We start from the raw sequence: 19,592 nt of genomic DNA, 5'->3' as shown, positions 1-19,592 counted from the left end.
GCGGAGAGTGTGAGTAAAAACATACAGAAATGTCTTTCCAGCTTTTTGGATCATCCCTAGTTGTGTGTTCACTTCGTTGCTGTTGATGTTTTTTTGACTGTTTCCCAGAACACCTACGACATTTTTCAGCTGCTTTCTCTTTCCATACTTCCCTTTTCAAGGGAGACTTCACTCCTCCTCGCTCAATATTTTGCTGACATCACTCTATGTGTTCAATTGAATTCTCTGTCACAACATCCACTTGTACCAGTGCATCATGATTTCCTTTACTCTTCCCAAATTTGTTGCAATGTCAGTTGTTTATAGGTTTTTACTTTTATGAATAATGTTTAACACGATAACAAACTGTGTAAAATATGTATTGGGTGCATTATAAAAGTACTCTAAAAAGTTGTGTAATTTAGTACATTGTATAAACACTCAAGAGACAGTTTAACCTGCACATGGTATCCAAAAATTGTGAATGATTAACACCAATAAACACTTTGCTGAAATGTCTGATTTTGGTATCCTTTTCAGAATTTCACCATAGTCAGGTCTGTAAGGGCTTCTCAGGTGGCCCAGTGGTAAGAATTCACCTGCCAATGTGAATGACACAAGAGAGTTGGGTTCGGTCCCTGGATCAGGATGATACTGTGGTATAGGAAACAGCAACCCACTCCAGCATTCTAGCCTGGTAATTCCATGAACTGTGGAGCCTGGCGGGTTACAGCCCATGGGGTTGTAAAAGAGTTGGACATGACTTACTGACTATACCTCTACCACCAAAGGTGTGTAAAGCAAAATAATTTTGCTGCTGGAAAATTAAAAAAGGCAAATTTGGTTTGTTTCACATTTTGATTCTCTCTTAAGAGATTACATTGGAAAATGCTTATTAATCAGCACTTTATAATTGTGTGAATAGTGTGTCTTTCTGTACTATGAAATAGTTGTTTCAACTGATGTTTGATCAAAAGTGGGCTTTATAATTAGAAAACTGAAACGACTGGTATGTGGAGGTTTCGGTGTAACATTTGGTCAATAATTGTTTGGCACATTTCATCATTATATAACTGAAGTTATTCTGATTAAAAAAAATTCCCAATGTAACTGGCTTCATTTCTCTTCTTACTCTATGGGCACTGGTTTAATCCTCTCCTCCTCCAATGTATCTGCTAACATTGGACAATCAGCTGGGGCGTTGACTTCCTGTTATTTATAACCTGTGGAGGCAGAAGAAAAGATCACTCTGCTTATTCAGAGTTGAAACAGGCAATGGATCCCAAAGGCCAGAGAGTTAAGCTTAACGATGGCCACTTCATTCCTGTCCTTGGATTTGGCAGCGCTGAAATTAAAGAGGTAACAGAGGTGGTTTGGGGTTGACATATAAATAGTAGTGGATGTAAGAAGAGTGGAAGGGACTTGAGTTGTCAAGCAGAGAGCTCCTGGCTAGCTTCTCTAACCACTAACCAGGCTAGAACCATGTCCTGTGAAAGGGGAGAGAGCATCCAGTCTTCACTCTGCATCAAGGTTTGAGGCTGTGCTCACTTGCAGATAACTCTGGGTCCCCCACCCACCCCGCCCCCAGTTTCTGTCTCTTTCCAGCTTGGCAGAAGAGGTAGAATCAGCTGTCAAGATCACTGACGGTCCACTGCTTTGCTTTGAGGGTGATTGCAATGGCCGGGTTTCTCTGTGTATTTCATTAATTCCAGAACTCTTACCTCCATCAAAAAAGATGTGACCCAGAGAAGTATTTGAGGTGGAAGGTCCTAAGGATGAAGTGAATAGGAACTAAGGGGAGAGAATTGCTTTTCTACCATGGGGTGCCTGGTAGGTGCCAGGCAAGACACTCCAGCTGTGTTTTGCCTTGTACTTCGGTTGCTCCTTGGAAACTTCTTCTAATGGAAAATATAGTGCCATTTGTGGGGATAAGCTACCATCTTACAGGCCAGGTTTTTCAATGTATCCTTGGTTGTTGTAATGTCTTTTTATTAAAGTGTAGTTTTCAGTGCTTGGACAGAAAAGGGACTAGTGGACAAGTCTCTAGACCTGGAGCCAGAAAGTTTGCTGTCCATCTTGTATTTAGAGAATGTAGTTGTGACAAGTTCTGACCCTGAAACTTTGCATCTCACTTTTATCATTTGGAGAATGGAAGGAAATATTCAGCGGTATTTTGGAAAGAGATGACAGGACTTTGTAATGCGAAGGAGGTTGCGGGGATTAAAGTGTCCAGGCTAGTACTGAAGCTCACTGGTCCATTCCTCAGTACATCCCTGAATGCCCAAGTGTTTAAGAAAGACCAGGACTGAACCCAACAAAGGGTGGTTACACCAATTCTCTACCTCCTTCAAATAGAAAAGATTCAGACACATGAAAAAAAAAAAGGAATATTATTTAGCATTTAAAGCAAAGTTTATGCAGCCATTTGAAACCACACAGCTGAACCGCAAGAACTCTAGCTAAATGAAGTAAGCCAGAAATAAAAATACAAATACTACATGATGTCTTTGTGAAAAGTGCAAGTGAAGTCGCTCAGTCGTGTCTGACTCTTTGCTACCCCATGGATGGAAGCCTACCAGGCTCCTCTGTCCATGGGATTTTCCAGGCAAGAACACTGGAGTGGGCTGCCATCTTCTTCTCCAGGAGATCTTCTTGACCCAAGGATCACACCTGGGTCTTTCTTATTGTAGGCAGATGCTTTACCGCCTGAGCCAACAAGGAAGTCTCTTTGTAGGTGGAATCTAAAATAGTGGAACTTATAGAAACAGAAAGTAGAGAAATGAAGACCGGAAGCTGGAGACAAATCTGAGAAAAATGGAAAGATGTTTGTCAACAGTGTAGACCGCCAGTGATAAGATGAATAAGTTGGTGACCTGATGAAAGCACCGTGACTATAGTTATAAAGAATGGGTGATACCCTGAAATTTTGTAGAGACTAGATCTTAAGTTTTCTTACAAACCCCCTAAAGTAAGGTAAGTGAAATGAGAGATTCTAACTAGCTTGATTTTGGTGATCATCAACAATGGATCCTTACATGAGAACATCACTTTGTCCACCTTGAATAGACACAGTTTATATTTGGTGTGTTCCACGTAGCTTCACTGGTAGACAGCGGTCTTAGAAGCTTTCACCTTGCTTCTTGATGCTTTTTGTTATTGTTGCTGTTCAGTCACTAAGTCATGTCCGACTCTTTGTGATCCTATGGATTGCAACAGGCCAGGTTCCCTGTCTCTATCTCCTGTAGTTTAATGTCTTTACCATATACCTTATACCTTTGTTGATTTTGCTTCAAGTATCTTAGAGTATAAATCATCTTCATGACTACAACTTTATGCTGAATCCTTTGGGTCCACTGAACCTGGAGGTGGGCTTAGGGTCCTCTGATGCCTGTGATCAACCACGGATCATTAGGGATGTAAGGGTTACTGGGTGTGTTTTTAAAATCTGACCAGGAATGTTCAGGGAAACTGTCCAGGGTTCAGCACCACACATACAGATCTACTCAAAGACATGAAGAAAAGTTGATTCTTTGAAAGATCAAAGGTTGTTCTAGCAATCTCTTATCATATGGATGTTCAAATTCTGCCTTTGTTACTCATGTAGGTTCCTAAGAGTGAAGCTCTGGAAGTCACCAAATTCGCCATAGAGGTTGGGTTCCGCCATATCGACTGTGCTCATATGTACCAAAATGAACAGTTCATTGGCCAGGCCATTAGAAGCAAGATTGCAGATGGCACTGTGAAGAGAGAAGACATATTCTACACTTCAAAGGTGTTGTGTGTGTGAATATGTGGGCTAGTGAGTGTGCCCAGGTGACTAATATATAATGGGATCATTTGTTTGGTGAAGAGCTGATTGGTGAACTATGCTTCTTGGTATATACTTAAGGTATTAGAAATCCTTGGTGTTCAGTGGTTAAGAGTTGGCACATTACCATCATTGGTCAAGGAAGTAATATCCCACAAGCCGCATGGTAAGACCAAAAGGAAATTTCCTAAATTATTATTAATAAAATTTCTACTCTTTAATATTTTCAGCTTTGGTGCACTTTCCTTCGACCAGAGTTGGTCAGACCAGCCTTGGAAAAGTCACTGAAAAATCTTCAACTGGACTATGTCGATCTCTATATTATTCATTTTCCACTGGCTGCGAAGGTTGGAAATATGTGTGATCACATCAATGTTATATCTTGTGTTAGAATGTACATCAACTTGCATGGATGGTTGAAATAAGATTTTTCTTAGTAGATTGAAGGGATGATTACGCTAGAGTAGAATCCCCCAAATAATCATTTGTGGTCATCTATTTACTGAGCTCCTTTGAATCCCTTATATGCCTCCAAGACAAAGGAATTAATATTCTGAGAATCTTTGCTTGAAAAACTTGAGGAAGTAGAAATAGGTGAATTCTTCACACAGTCCTGGTTATGACTCCTGAGTGTCTGGGGATTTCATGAACCAAGAGTTTGGGGAAGCCATGGTGAGCATGACACTGCTTTACATTGAACATGATGACTTTATCTTTTCTTTCATCCTTTTAAGTTGAACAGATTTGGTGGTGTTCCCTCTTGGGTGAGTCTAAACCTTGTACCTTTATAGGGAATTGGAAGACATTGTCTACAGTCCTGCCTGACTTTACAATGACTGCACTTAGTTATTAAGAATGTTTTACTTAGAACTCAAATAGGGGTACTGTATCAACCTAGAGGGGTGGGATTTGGAGGGAGATATGAAGGAGGTTCAAAAGGGAGGAGATATATGTTTACCTATGGCTGATTCATGCTGAGGCTTGATAGAAAAGAACACAATTCTATAAAGCAATGATCCTCCAATTAAAAAAGAAATTAAAAAGAAAGACAGGTTTACTTTGAACTCTTCAAGTTACAGAAGTCAACTCAAACCATCTAACGCAAAATAGCTAAGTGGACTATGTAGACTGCAAGTCTCAGACACAGAAATTTGTGGATTTGCAGGACTCTTCAGAAATGTCTCCTTTTTCTATCCCTTATCATGGCATTGTTATATTTTTACTGAACATTTCCATTGGTGGCAAATATGATTTTGGGGGCATTTCAAGTCTCAGGGTTATGAATATTTGAGAGCATGTCTGGATCATCCACATTCCATATCAACCTAATGAGCGCCTTGCTGGTTCACATGCCTGCTCTAGGGCATCTGATACTCGAAGGGAAAAGGAAATCTGATTATCTAGACCAGGTGTAGCTTGCAATTTTTATTCTGGAAATTATGGCATGGAACTTACTGCCCTTCTCAGACCAGAGATATTTCAAGAGAGGCAAGTACAGGAAACAGACAAAATTCACAGAAGTCACTGGAAGTCCCTTTCTTTAGGACATATAAAAATTGTATTTTTTTTAACATATAATAAGTGTAAGACAATAGAATAAGCCTCCCTCCTATAGAAATTGCTTACAACTCCATACACAAATCACCTTGCAAATATTAGTATGTAGAAAGTGGTAAACCTACCTCATGGAGATTTAATTCCAAGTGCCTTGCACCCTGGCTAAATGTGGAGAAATTATTTTGTCACATGTTTAATATTCCTCCCTTCTGTTCTAGCCAGGGGAGGAATTACTTCCAAAAGATGAAGATGGAAAACTGATAGTTGACTCGGTGGATTTCTGTCACACATGGGAGGTGAGTCCAGGGAGGAGAGAACCAGTGGAGAAACCAGTTGAGGGGGAACCTCTTTCATTTCTTCCACCTGTGAGAATGGGCTGTGGACCATCAGACTCAGCAGTTCATGAACCTGAGGGCTGGGATGCTGAGGTTGTGGGGAGGAAACCATTGCTGAAATGTTTACATAGAGGAACGAATTGGAGAATTTTGGACAATGAAGACAATGCATTTTTCCTTCCATGTGATATGTCTTCTTTGTTTTTTTTTTTAATGGAGGAAATGGTAATTCTTCAATTTATGGGTTGACTTTCTTCCGTTTTTTCCTCTTGATACTCATTCTTGAACGTGACCATGTTTATTGATTTTTTCAATAAACAATAAATACTCATACTTTCTCTATTTCTCTCTAGATGTTGATATTTCCGGTTTACATTTAATGTTGCAAGCTTTCCTTTCAGTTCAGTCACTCAGTTGTGTTTGACTCTTTGCAAGCCCATGAACCCCAGCACGCCAGGCCTCCCTGTCCATCACCAACTCCTGGAGTCCACCCAAACCCTTGTCCACTGAGCCAGTGATGCTGTCTAATCATCTCATCCTCTCTTGTCCCCTTCTCTTCCTGTCCTCAATCTTTCCCAGCATCAGGGCCTTTTCCAATGAGTCAGCTCTTCACATCAGGCGTCAAAGTTTTGGAGCTTCACCTCCAAAGCATTTATTCTCGTTCTAGTTCCCATTCCAAGTGACTGCTCACCACCCTTCCCTCCCAGGCCCTGGAGAAGTGTAAGGATGCAGGGCTGACCAAGTCCATTGGGGTGTCCAACTTCAACCACAAGCAGCTGGAGAAGATCCTAAACAAGCCAGGGCTCAAGTATAAGCCCGTCTGCAACCAGGTGAGCAACTCAGCTCCTCTCCCTCCTGCTCTTCAGACCCTCCTTCTTGCACTGGAGCCAGACATCTGTCTTTCCTCCCCTCCTGTTAATCCAACCTTTGTGGACAGAGGACTCTAAAGAACAGAATCTCTCTCTGGATGGTGTAAGTAGAACCCAAAATAATATCTCTATGTAGTCTGGATGGAAAAGGTGGGAGGACATCCTGCTGAATTGTAGGTAGAACCTAGAACTAGAGGTAGGAGATGTTTCCCTGAGATTAAAGGATGACAAGATTGGATGGGAAAGTGCCCTGAAATGAACTGTGTATAGGAAGGAAGCCATGAAAACATAGAATGAGAAGTAAATTAATAAAGTAACAAATCAGCTGAGATGGGTGGTAAGGGTTTGTGTGGGGTTCTGATGGCTGAATCCTTAGTCTTCTTGTCTCAGCATTTATGAGTCTCAACAGGGAGGACAGAACAGAAAAATGTGCTGGAGATGATGAAAGTCATTCAGTTTAGAGGATGAAGTTAAAGGCTTGTGATGATGCTAACACAAGATAAAACATTACCCGGGAATATCTACTCAAATGTAGAGTACACCATTTGATTACTCAGTCTTGGACTGGTTCTCCCATCCATGGTCTGTCATAAAATTAACTGTATAAACACACTTTTCTCTGTTTCTCTCCTGATGTTGATATTTCCAGTTTACATTTAATGTTGCAAGCTTTCCTTACAGTTCAGTTCAGTTCATTCGCCTAGTTGTGTCTGACTCTTTGTGACTCCATGAATCACAGCACGCCAGGACTCCCTGTCCATCACCAACTCCTGGAGTCCACCCAAACCTTTTTCCATTGAGTCAGTGATCCCGTCCAACCATCTCATCCTCTGTCGTCCCCTTCTCCTGTCCTCAATCTTTCCCAGCATCAGGGCCTTTTCCAATGAGTCAGCTCTTCGCATCAGGTGGCCAGTGTTTTGGAGTTTCACCTTCAGCATCAGTCCTACCAATGAACACCCAGGACTGATCTCCTTTAGGATGGACTGGTTGGATCTCCTTGCAGTCCAAGGGACTCTCAAGAGTCTTCTCCAACACCACAATTCAAAAGCATCAATTCTTTGGAACTCAGATTTCTCTATAGACCAACTCTGACATCCATACATGACCACTGGAATAACCACAGCCTTGACTAGACAGATGTTTGTTGATAAAATAATGTCTCTGTTTTTTTACGCTGTCTTGGTTAGTCATAACTTTCCTTCTAAAGAGTAAGTGTCTTTTAATTTCATGGCTGAAATCACCATCTGCAGTGATTTTGGAGCCCAGAAAAATAAACTCTGACACTGTTTCCCCATCTATTTGCCATGAAGTGATGCCATGATCTTCAGTTCAGTTCAGTCGCTCAGTCGTGCCCGACTCTCTGCGACCCCATGAATCACAGCACGCCAGGCCTCCCTGTCCACCACCATTCCTGGAGCTCACCTAAACTCATGTCCACAGAGTCGGTGATGCCATCCAGCCACCTCATTCTCCGTCGTCCCTTTCTCCTCCCACCCCCAACCTTTCCCAGCATCAGAGTCTTTTCCAGTGAGTCAACTCATTGCATGAGGTGGCCAAAGTATTGGAGTTTCAGCTTTAGCATCAGTCCTTCCAATGAACACCCAGGATTGATCTTTTTTCTGAATGTTGAGCTTCAAGCCTACTTTTTCATTCTCCTCTTTCACTTTCATCAAAAGGCTCTTTAATTCTTCTTCACTTTCTGCCATAAACATGGTGTCATCTGCATATCTGAGGTTATTGATATTTCTCCCGAAAATCTTGATTCCAGCTTGTGCTTCCTCCAGCCCAGCATTTCTCATGATGTACTCTGCATATAAGTCAAATAAGCAGGGTGACAATATACAGCCTTGATGTACTCCTTTTCCTAATTTTCCTATTTCAAACCAGTCTGTTGTTCCATGTTCAGTTCTAACTGTTGCTTCCTGACCTGCATACAGGTTTCTCAAGAGGCAGGTCAGGTGGTCTGGTATTTCCATCTCTTTCAGAATTTTCCACAGTTTATCTTTCGTTTAGGCACTTAAAACTTTTAATCTTTCTCTGTCATATTAATATTACTTTTTCAAATAATCTGATACTCTTCTCTGTTCACATTCTACAGGTGGAATGTCACCCTTATCTCAATCAGAGCAAACTGTTGGATTTCTGCAAGTCACATGATATTGTTCTTGTTGCCTATGGTGCTCTGGGATCCCAACGAATAAAAGAATGGTATTGAATCTTATTGAAGAATAGTGGGAGTTTCCCTAAAATTCAATTTTCGATGAGATATTTTAAAATATGGTACTCAGATCACTCTCATAATCATGGGGGAGAGAGGGTATGGATGGAATATTTTCTTCTTTTTTAACTTCCCATCACCCAGCCATTTTTCATACATTGTATTAGCTCATAGACTCATCATTAACAGATGTTTGCATTAAAATCTATATATAATCCCCTAGTTAAGCTTATGTCATGATTTCTGTAATTATTAACTAATAACACAGTTCTAAAATATAGAAATTCCAAGTCTCATTTACCTTATGCCTAAAATTGGGTAATAATATACAATTCTCAGGTCTATTATGATAGAAAAAACTAAACTTGAACCATTTTGTAAATATCTAAAGAAGAGTAATGAGGGAATAAATGTCTCTGATTTTGAGATTACTTAATTTTTATCAATACTTTAGGAAAGTGAAATAAAAAAAAATCCGTGGTCTTTACCTTCTGTTTCTCTGTTCATGCCCTTGATTATAGAAGAAAAACAACTTCTGAGAATTAAAGAAAAAAGTCACAACTTTAGCAATCCTGGTCTCAGGTCAATAATACATCTGAACCACCTGGAAGCTTTGTAAACACAGAATGGGACGTGACACGTTTGAGATGCTGATTGAGTTTCTCTTCAGCTAAGCCATGAAATATGTATTTCTAACAAAATCCCAGGTGATACTGATTATGCTAGTCCATGGACCACACTTTGAGAAGCAGTGGTGTAGATCTGTTGATCTAGTTGATCTTTTTGGGAAAACTGCTCACGAAATGAGTACTTAGTCTCAGCTCCTCAGCATTTCTGAATTTTCTTCCAGGGTGAATCTGAACCACCCTGTTCTCTTGGAGGACCCGGTTCTCTGTGCCATTGCCAAAAAGCACAAGCAAACCCCAGCTCTGGTTGCCCTTCGCTACCAGATACAACGTGGGGTTGTGGTTCTGGCCAAGAGTTACAACAAGAAGAGGATCAAAGAGAACATACAGGTGATGAGTGGGTCTGTTGGCAGAGGGAGTCCTAAGGAATATCCTTCATGAGGGTCATTCTTTGTCTGTCAAGACTTTCCTTGAGACAAGATGAATTACCTGTTCTTCCCTATGCATGAATGCCTTGTGTGTATTCCTGATGGTTTTCTCCTCCTACTGTGGCAACAGGAGATGTGGCTTGGCTGCAGAGGGTTCAGTTCTGTTCAGTCGCTCAGTCTCGTTTGACTCTTTTCGATTGCATGGACTGCAGCACGCCAGGCTTCCCTGTTCATCACCAACTCCTGGAGCTTGCTCCAAGTCATGCCCATCAAGCTGTTGATGCCATCCAATCATTTCATCCTCTATCTTCCCCTATTCCTCCTGCCTTCCATCTTTCGCAGCATCAGGTTCTTTTCCAATGAGTCATTTCTTCGCATCAGGTGGCCAAAGTATTGGAGCTTCACCTTCAGCATCAGTCCTTCCAATGAATATTCAGGACTGGTTTCCTTTACAATTGACTGGCTTGATCTCCTTGCAGTCCAAGGGACTGTCAAGAGTCTTCTCCAACACCACAGTTCAAAAGCATCAGTTCTTTGGCACTCAGCTTTCTTTAGGGTCTACCTCTCACATCCATACATGGTTACTGGAAAAAGCACAGCTTTGACTGTGGACATTTGTCGATAAAGTAATATCTTTGCTTTTTAATATGTGACTGCAGTCACGATCCATTGTGATTTTGGAGCCCAGGAAAATAAATTTGGACAGAAAATGGAGATTTTAGTTCCAGTGCTATGTCTGTAATTTACCCTATCACCGTGTACAAATGATGTCTTCTGACCTTCATTCTCAATGGATGAAATTGCATTATGTGATTATTTTAAGCCATTTGGACTGTGTTAACAAAATGCCTCAAATTTGGTGTCTTAGAAACAATTAAAATTTGTTTCTCACATTTCTGAAGCTGGAGGTTTGAGGTCAGGGTGCCTGTACGTTCATGTAATGGCCCCTCCTCTACGTCATAAAGTTCTCTTTGTATCTTGACATGGTTGAGGGGCAACAGAGTTCCCCCAGGTTTCTTATATCACTGTGATATTGTTGAAATCTCATTCACAAAGGCTCCACCATCATGACCTAATCACCCGTGAATGGCTCCATTTCTAACACCATCCACATGTGAATTTTGGGGCATGAAAATTATGGCAGCAACCTTTCATCTCCAAATCATCGTGATTTTATTTTGCATTTTCCTGAATACTAATAAGGTTTCATCTTCATATATTTAACCTTCTTGAGTTCCTGTCTTTGTGAAGTTCCTCTTCAAGGCTTTGTCCACTTTTGCGTGATGTCTCTCATTTGTTTTCTGTGTAAGAGACCATTACTCTTCCCTTAGGCATAGGTGTTCAGAAAACTCTCCCCAGTTTTAAGATTTAATGCAGAGATCAGTTATGTATCTCTTGATTTTTGGTTTGAGATTCTGCCTGCACCCAGCTTAACTGTTGTCCTCTTGGCTGGGCTCCCTCAGGCATTTGCAGTTCAGTGCAGAGCAGCTTGGCAGTTCTGCTGTAGCAAGTGGATATGATTCTTCTCAGAGAAGCCTTCACACTTCTTCCTGTAGTTTTTCATATATATTTGGCTAGGCTGTGGTCAACTAACTTGATTTTCATCTCAGGACAGTGCTGTGATTTCAAGCCAGGGAGTGGGAAAAAATCCAAGTCATCAGCTCAGAACTAAGTCACCACTTCTTGCAAATTTCAGTCTCCATTACAAGTTATAGGTCAGGCCATGTCTAGGGTCAGGTGCATGGGCCCTTGAAAAATTGTTTTTCTGTTTCCGTTTAAATTTGATTCTAAAATATGATATAAAAATGATTGCCTATATGTTTATTTACTTAATGTATTTTATAGATTTTCATTATCAACTGTGTCATAATAAGTGACCATAAGTACATTTGTGGCCCTTCTCTTTCATTTAACTTTCAGTTTTCAGTTCTGTGTTTTTAAAATGGAAAATAAGTGTTCTTTCTCAGAATGATACATTTGTCTTTAAGGATGTCCTGACTGCTCTTGATTAGCTGTTCTTTTATGTAAAATTTAGTGTCACTGTACTGATTTCCACAAAAGAATATGTGATTAAGTCATGTTCATGTTGCACTGAGTCATTGGATCACTCTGGAAAATGTATTTCTTTAGAAAATTGAGCTTTTTTTTCATGACTGTGATGTGAATTTTTAATAATTTGTTGTTCCTTAATGTTTTAAACACTTTTCATTCATAACTGTTTACACTAAAGCATTAGTTGCTTTAGATGTGTCTGACTCTTTGCAACCCCATAGACTGTATCCCGCCAGGCTCCTCTGTCCGTGTGATTCTTGAGTCAAGAATGCTGGAGTGGGTTGCCATTTCTTTCTCCAGAACATTTTCCCAACACAGGGATCTTCTCCACTAAGCCATTGATGTAATGGTTTCGTTAGATTTACCAGTAGATAATGAGCAAGTTTCATAACATATTTCTGAACAGGATTTCAAGGGGGCATTTCCTTCCCACACTGCTTCAGCTGAACGCTGTCACCCTTAGGGAGTGTTGGGGAGAGGCAAACAGTGTAATGTTAGCTCAGGTTCAGTATCGAATCAGGAGTGTCTAAAGCAGAGTGTTTGGAAAAAGCAGATCTTAGTTTGTTTTCTGCCACAAGTGATTGACTCAGATAAGGGACTGATGCACTGTAATGTTTGTGAGGTGGACAGAGAAGGAGAAGGTGTGGGAAGGAGAGGTGAGAACTCATCAGAGGATCCCAGTTTGTTCTCCTGGAAGCTGAGGATAGACATGTCTTCCCCGTCCCCTCTTCCTGTCTCCATCCAGCTGGAAAGTCTTCCAGTCCCCAGGGAGAGGCCAACTCCTTCCGGGAGAGGTTAATGTGATTGTTTCTTCCTTCCAGGTGTTTGACTTTGAACTGAGTCCGGATGACATGAAAGCAATCGATGGCCTCAACAGAAATATAAGATATTATGAATTTCTAATGTAAGTGACTGTTTCACACACACAGCTTTTTTTTTTTGTCGCAGGCAGGTGAGCAGGGGAACTAATCTTTTAAACAACTTAATTCTTGGAAGATAGTCCTGATTTCTAGTATAGGAGTCAGCCAGGTACTTCCTGCAGACCTCAAACCAGAGATTTCCTCCAGGGCTTCATCCTTGATCAACAGAAATGTGATTGGGGACCAGGACAGCCCATCAGTAAAATTCCCACAGTTGACATTATGGTGAATAAATTCACTACTTTGTTCCCCTAATCCCTGTGCCTGGTGTACCTCCTCTCAGAGCCCAGGGAGCCAGGAAACACAAAGGGCACAGTGCCTGCCGTCCACTATTCTTTCAAGGAGCAGTGAACATGTTTAATTGTTATTTCTACTTATGTCAGGGGAAAATGATTATATTAACTAAAACTATGGTATAATGACACCAGATTTCATACATGAATCCACCTCTTTGTCTTCCAGTGGTTCCAATCACCCTGAGTATCCATTCACTGAAGAATACTGACTCTCAGCTTTCACTGTGGTTCTTCCATAAGTTGTTACTTCTAGGGTGGTGAAGAAAATTGTTATGCCTGAAGGAGAAGTTTGAGTAAAGTATCTGAACTTCTGAAACCACACCTTTCTTTTTAAAAATAAGCATTTTATGAAAAAGCATAGACTTCAAAGTAAGAATACTCTTTCTTCCTGATGATTGAAATAATACATATATATGACAGAATATTTAGATAGAGAAGGGACAGGATGGGCAATGATGATCAGCTGTGCTTACCCACTGGATAACAGTTACCTTTGATGTGTTTACCTTGTGATTTTCCTAGACAAATATATGCGTTTGTTCATTTACAAAGATAAATAAACTTCAGCCTACAGGTTGTATACTTCTCTTGAAATATAGCCTAATTATGTTGGTAAGCTAAAAATATGAGTTAAAAAATCCAGTATTATATTTTGCTTCCTGTATAGTAAGCAGCACATCTTAGTCAATTATGTAATTTCTTATTTGTCTGCCCACGCTCAGCATTTGGATGAATCTTTATATATTTTGAGTTTATTCATTGGTCATTTAACCAAACTTTATTGAACATTCTTTAGTAAGAAATTGTTATATCAATAAATGTCAATAAGTGAAGTGAGAAATGTCTTGAGTCATTAGTCTTATGGAAAATAAAACTGTGAATGATATCAGGAGAATTTAACTGTTAGAAATGGGTAAGTGTCTGTTGAGATGATTCTGCACAGTCTCTCCCATTTCTTCTATATATCTTTTAGGCAGAGACACCAAATCCCCTTCACCTCACACACCTTTTCATTTTTACAAACAGCCTTGAAACACAGAGACAGTGGCTCCCTGCAATTCTCTGGAATAGGAAACACTTATTCCAGGAAGGAAGAGTATTCATGGAACATTAAGGGTCAGCAAGTTGGCTGATTTGGGCAGATTTAGTAAGGTGGGGAGAGAGGAGCTGAAGAAAAGTCAGAGAGCTGGTGGGGCAGGAGTTTCTTGTCACATAAGCTTTTACAGGACTTCACTGTGAGGGCAATGGAGAAGGATATTTCCAGAATACTGCTTCTTGGGTCCCTCTCTGATAGCCAGTGGCCACCCTGGCGTGTCCAGACATCCTGCTGGTCTGAGCCAGCTCTGTATCCCCCACTGCCCACTCTGCCCAGCATAAGTGGCCCTCACCCCAGGGAGAGTGAACTGGATCCAAAGGCACTGAGGGGTCATGGGGCACACGGGCTGCCCAGTAAACCAGCCAAATCCTGGCAACGTTTGGTGTCTTCCGCAGCCTGTTCTAGGAGCAGGAGCGGGTGCGTGTCTCAGGAGAGGAGTCAGGTTCCCGGGCCTCCTGTGGGTCCCCCTGGGTTCACAGCAGCTGTGGGGCCACGACCTCCTGGCATTGTCCCAGGGCTGCGGTGCCCAGTGTGTGGTGTGCACGGATCTCTGCAGGGAGGACCTCCAATCCCTTGTCCCCCTTCCTCATGTGGGGCCCTCCCATGGGCTCAGTCCTGATCTGACGGCTTCTCTTCCCTTCCCACCCAGCTCCTTAGGGATGGTTCTATCCAGCCTTGGTGGAGGGGGCTTCCTGCTGGTGTCGTGTGTTTTCAGGAGATGTGACCGTGATGAGTTACTGGGGGGTTGATCTCAGCATCAGCTAGCCCACCTGAAGCTCCTCCCCAGGACAGTGTGTGACACTCACTATGCACTAAGTGTGGCTCCCTTGACAGTTCTGGAAGAGTCGGTGCCGATTTCTTTTCTTCCTTTCGTGGATCAGACTTCCTAGGTAGGGCAGGGGTAAAGAATCTGCCTGCCAATGCAGTAGATGCAAGTTGGATCCCTGATCCAGGAAGATCCTCTGGCAAAGGAAATGGCAGCCCACTCCAGTATTCTTGTTTCCAGAATCCCATGGACAGAGAAACCTGTGGGGCTACCATCCATGGGGTCACAAAAGAAGGGTCTTGACTTAGCGACTAAACCGTAAGAAAAACAGTTTCATGGCTCATGTTTTTCTCTTTCGTTTTTCCTGTCTCTCTTTTTAGCTTTTCCCGCCTCGTTTCTTTATTGTATGCCTTTTCTCTCTCTTCCTCTGTGTGTTCATGACTGGGTACTTGAACAACCACAGCATGCCCACTGTTTGCAGATTTGTACCACATCCTGATTGTCCTTCACTAGCTGGCATGGCATGTGCCTGGTCCTGGGGTCAGCCCATAAAGAAACTAAGGGCAACTCAGTTCATTTCTGAGTCACAACTTACCTGGCCCCTCAGTGACTCTGGTTCTGGGGAATTTGTGGCTGTTTTTGAGTGCCGTGTATGTGTGCGTGTGTGTGTGTGTGTGTTAGTCGTGCAGGCGTGTCCAACTCTCTGTGACCCCATGGATTGTAACCCGCCAGGTTTCTCTGTCCATAGGATTCTCCAGGCAGAATACTGAAGTGGATTGCTATTTCCTTCTGCAGAGAAACTTCCCAACCTGGGGACTGAACCCTGGTCTCCTGCATCACAGGCAGATTCTCTACTGTTTGAGCTAATATCACCTTGTCTAGGCAACCACAGTATGGCACCCAGCACTCTCAGACACACTCCTGCAACCTGCTTCTTCATGGGCAGTCCCAGAATGACCTAGGAATGTGTTTACAAGGCGTGGAAAGTGCAAGGAGACACACTGCCCTGTCTCTGGAAGTTAGGCCTTATGGCAGACTTGGAAGCTGGACGGTTCCTGATAGATAGAGGCCTGAAAACACACTCTCTGTTGATGCCTCTCCTTCCTCAAAGCCCTGCTGCTGCTGCTGCTGCTGAGTCACTTCAGTCGTGTCCGACTCTGTGCGACCCCAGAGACGGAAGCCCACCAGGCTCCCCCGTCCCTGGGATTCTCCAGGCAAGAACACTGGAGTGGCTTGCCATTGCCTTCTCCGTCCTCGAAGCCCTACAATTCCCCAAATCCACTCCCCAGTTCTATCACGGTTTTACATGGTCTAGTCTGTGTCTCTACCCTTACTCCCTTGTCATTGGCCCCCTATATATACACAGTCCGCCTGCAACTGTACCACCCTTTACAGATCAAGATGGCTCTGTTCAAGTCAGGGGAGAGGTGAGTATGAACAAAAACACACAGCACGTCCTTCCAGTCTTCTGGATCTTCCCTAGCTGCGTGTTCACTTTGTTGCTGTAGATGTTTGTTTGACTGTTTCCCAGAACTCCTGTGATGTTTTTCAGCTGCTTTCTCTTTCCATGTTTCCCTTTCCAAGGGAGACTTCACTCCTTCTATCTCAGTATTTTGCTGACATCACTCTATGTGTTAAATTGTATTTTACTTCACAACATCCACTTGTACCAGTGCATCATGATTTCACTTACTCTTCCCAAATTTGTTGCAATTTCAGTTGTTTATAGGTTTTCCTCTTATGAATAATGAACAAGATAATAAAGTATGTATAATAAATATGTTTCAGCTACATTATGAGTACTCTAAATGTTCTATAACTAAGTACAAGGTATAAACAATCAGAGTCTCTTTGCATCCTGCACATGATATCCTGAAGCTATTAATTAGCTTTCAATATACATGTTGCCAAAATATCTGGTTTTGTAACCTTTGTAGGATTTCTCCCTTGTCACTTCTGTAGGGGCTTCCCAGGTGGCCCAGTGGTAAGAATACACCCCTTAAGGAAAGTGACATAAGAGACTTGGGTTCAATCCGAGGGCCAGGAAGTTCCCACGGTATAGTAAATGGCAACCAACTCCAGTATTCTAGCCTGGAAATCCATGAACTATGGAGCCTGGTGGCTACAGTTCATGGGGTTGTAAGACTCGGACACGACTTATTGACTAAACCTCCACCACCACATGCAGGGGTTAATAGTCAGCCACCTGTTGCTCTGATTAAGCCTTGAGAAAATCACCATGGGAAAAGAATAAAACAAAATATAGCAATACAGCATAACCCAAATAAAAGCACATCGTGTTGATTAGTTGGGGTTATCATACCCTGCTAAGCTAAGGAAAAGCATAGTGTGGACCTTAAAACACTGGGTGAGCTCTAGTTCAGAACACAGGTTGTGTACACACCAAGATATTTTCCCAAGGCATATGCAGGTCTATGACCTCCAGCTAGGTGATAGCCCTTGTACAAGGAAATAACAAAGATAAGTTAAAGTAATCAATAAAATGGGAGGTGTGACTGGGGACACAGGAGGCGGACTTCATCGTAGCATAACAGAGACTTTCTGCTTGCCAAGACACTAAATAAAAATGATGTGTCTCCAAGGAACAGCGCTCTTGATCCAAGAGGTCTTAAGTACCGCAGTCCCATCTTTAAAACTTTCATTCTGTCTCTAGTTTCTTTGTCCCAAACTGTGCGTTGTTGACCACTTTGGATCCCTACCTGCTGCGCTTGCTGCAGCAAGTGGCACCCAACTTGAGGCTGGGATATGAAGGATCTCTGAGAGAGAAACTGAAGTTGAAATATGGGCAGCGCTTGGACCTGCAGAAGAGAGGGGTGGGGCCTCTGAAAATCCCCCTTTGCGGGAAGTGATACTCTCCCAGGCATTGAAACCTGGCATGGGACTTGAGAAAGCTGGGAATAAAAGGCAGCTTTTGAAAGCAGGGGGAACAAAAACAAGTGAGGGCCGGCTATTGGCGATTTCACAAACCATTGAGAAACGTTGCTCATAGTTCCCTTCTCTCGGTGCTTTAGATTTAGGAACGTGGGAGAAGGTAGGTAGTGAATTAGAGAAACCTCTTTGCAAGGGAGTGCTCTTGCTGGTATCTATCTGGTCAACTTGGGCACTGATAAAATCCAATTTGGAACCTCTTCAGATCCCGGAAAGCTCAGAAGGGAGTGAAGATGAAAGTGAAATCCCATCAGAGGGAGGACCTGAAAATGCAGAGCCCAATGGGGTAGAACAAAAAACGCAGGAGGCTCTTAAAACTGCAGTTCCTTCTGCACCTTTGTTTGGGAAAGACCGGTTTCCTCTGCCCCCTCCTGCCTTAACCTTTGGAAGGGCTCAAGCACTTCCTTCCTTACAACACAGCAGTTCTGTCACCCCTCCAGAAAGGTGTTTGTTAGACTCGACAGGAGGGTGACTTGGAGGCTATGATTATGGCATTCTTAGTGACAATACCGGAGAAGGCAATGGCACCCCACTCCAGTACTCTTGCCTGGAAAATCCCATGGATGGAGGAGCCTGGTAGGCTGCAGTCCGTGGGGGTCTCTAAGGGTCGGACACGACTGAGCGCCTTCACTTTCACTTTTCACTTTCACACATTGGAGAAGGAAATGGCAACCCACTCCAGTATTCTTGCCTGGAGAATCCCAAGGATGGGGGAGCCTGGTGGGCTTCCGTCTATGGGGTCACACAGAGTCGGACACGACTGAAGTGACTTAGCAGCAGCAGCAGCAGTAAGTCATCAACGTTGTGTAATATTTATATTGTGCCTAGGTTTGAGGTAAACTAAACTTGCCAACAAAGAAAGTAACTCTTTATATATACAAATGAGAGGAAAACTTTTAGATAAAGTCTGTTAAAAATAGCTATATTTTAGAAATGTCTATCTAAAATAATCTCTGAAGATTGGGGTAAGTTAAATTTCTAGAGTTGTACTAAACTAAGTGATAAAAGTTTATTAAATAGCTAGGTCATTTCCAAATCCAAATAAAATAAGACTTTGAAACATTAATTACTGAACACTAGTTGGACTGTGAAGAAAGCTGATCGCCGAAGAATCGATGCTTTTGAACTGTGGTGTTGGAGAAGACTCTTGAGAGTCCCTTATACTGCAAGGAGATCCAACCAGTCCATTCTAAAGGAGATCAATCCTGGGTATTCATTGGAAGGACTGATGCTAAAGCTGAAACTGCAATACTTTGGCCACCTCATGCGACGAGTTGACTCACTGGAAAAGACTCTGATGCTGGGAAAGGTTGGGGGCGGGAGGAGAAGGGGACGACGGAGAATGAGATGGCTGGATGGCATCACCGACTCTGTGGACATGAGTTTGAGTGTACTCCGGAAGTTGGTGATGGACAGGGAGGCCTGGCGTGCTGTGATTCATGGGGTCGCGGAGAGTCGGACACGACTGAGCGACTGAACTGAACTGAACTGAACTGAACTTCCTCTTACAGAGAAGCTAAAGAGATTTTGGACTATTAATAAATATGTTTGGTGCCACCCTGAGATGTTCTCTATTAAAAAAGAAAAAAAAAAAGCAAATATTAAAAAAATTAAAACTGGTAGTTATGTTCACCAATCTGTAAAATGCTAATGCACAAGACAGTTCATGGTTGCTTAAGAAAAATAAGATTTA

The 19,592-nt window shown here is 42.3% G+C and overlaps 1 protein-coding gene across 1 annotated transcript; it reads left to right on the top strand.

Moving 5' to 3' along the window:
• Positions 1-1,224: 1,224 nt before the first annotated feature.
• LOC148775425 (aldo-keto reductase family 1 member C3-like) lies at positions 1,225-13,915 on the top strand. The gene is made up of 9 exons (XM_088844409.1): positions 1,225-1,338; positions 3,584-3,751; positions 4,018-4,134; positions 5,563-5,640; positions 6,387-6,509; positions 8,647-8,756; positions 9,617-9,782; positions 12,694-12,776; positions 13,255-13,915. The coding sequence occupies exons 1-9, from the start codon at positions 1,255-1,257 to the stop codon at positions 13,295-13,297; spliced, it is 972 nt and encodes a 323-aa protein (XP_088700535.1). The 5' UTR covers positions 1,225-1,254; the 3' UTR covers positions 13,298-13,915.
• Positions 13,916-19,592: the final 5,677 nt, after the last annotated feature.

Source organism: Moschus berezovskii, chromosome 15 (assembly GCF_049115385.1).
Source record: "Moschus berezovskii isolate FMDL1 chromosome 15, NW_MosBer_1.0, whole genome shotgun sequence".
NCBI classification, from domain to species: Eukaryota; Metazoa; Chordata; class Mammalia; order Artiodactyla; family Moschidae; genus Moschus; species Moschus berezovskii.
Note: the sequence above shows the minus strand (reverse complement) of the source record. Positions and strands in the feature narration are given on the sequence as shown.

Bases quoted from the DNA above. Each gene is read 5' to 3' on its own strand.
- LOC148775425 (XM_088844409.1), top strand. From the start codon at position 1,255: ATGGATCCCAAAGGCCAGAGAGTTAAGCTTAACGATGGCCACTTCATT. The intron at 1,339-3,583 runs GTAACAGAGGTG...TTACTCATGTAG, and splicing joins GCAGCGCTGAAATTAAAGAG to GTTCCTAAGAGTGAAGCTCT. The intron at 12,777-13,254 runs GTAAGTGACTGT...TTTGTCTTCCAG, and splicing joins AGATATTATGAATTTCTAAT to TGGTTCCAATCACCCTGAGT.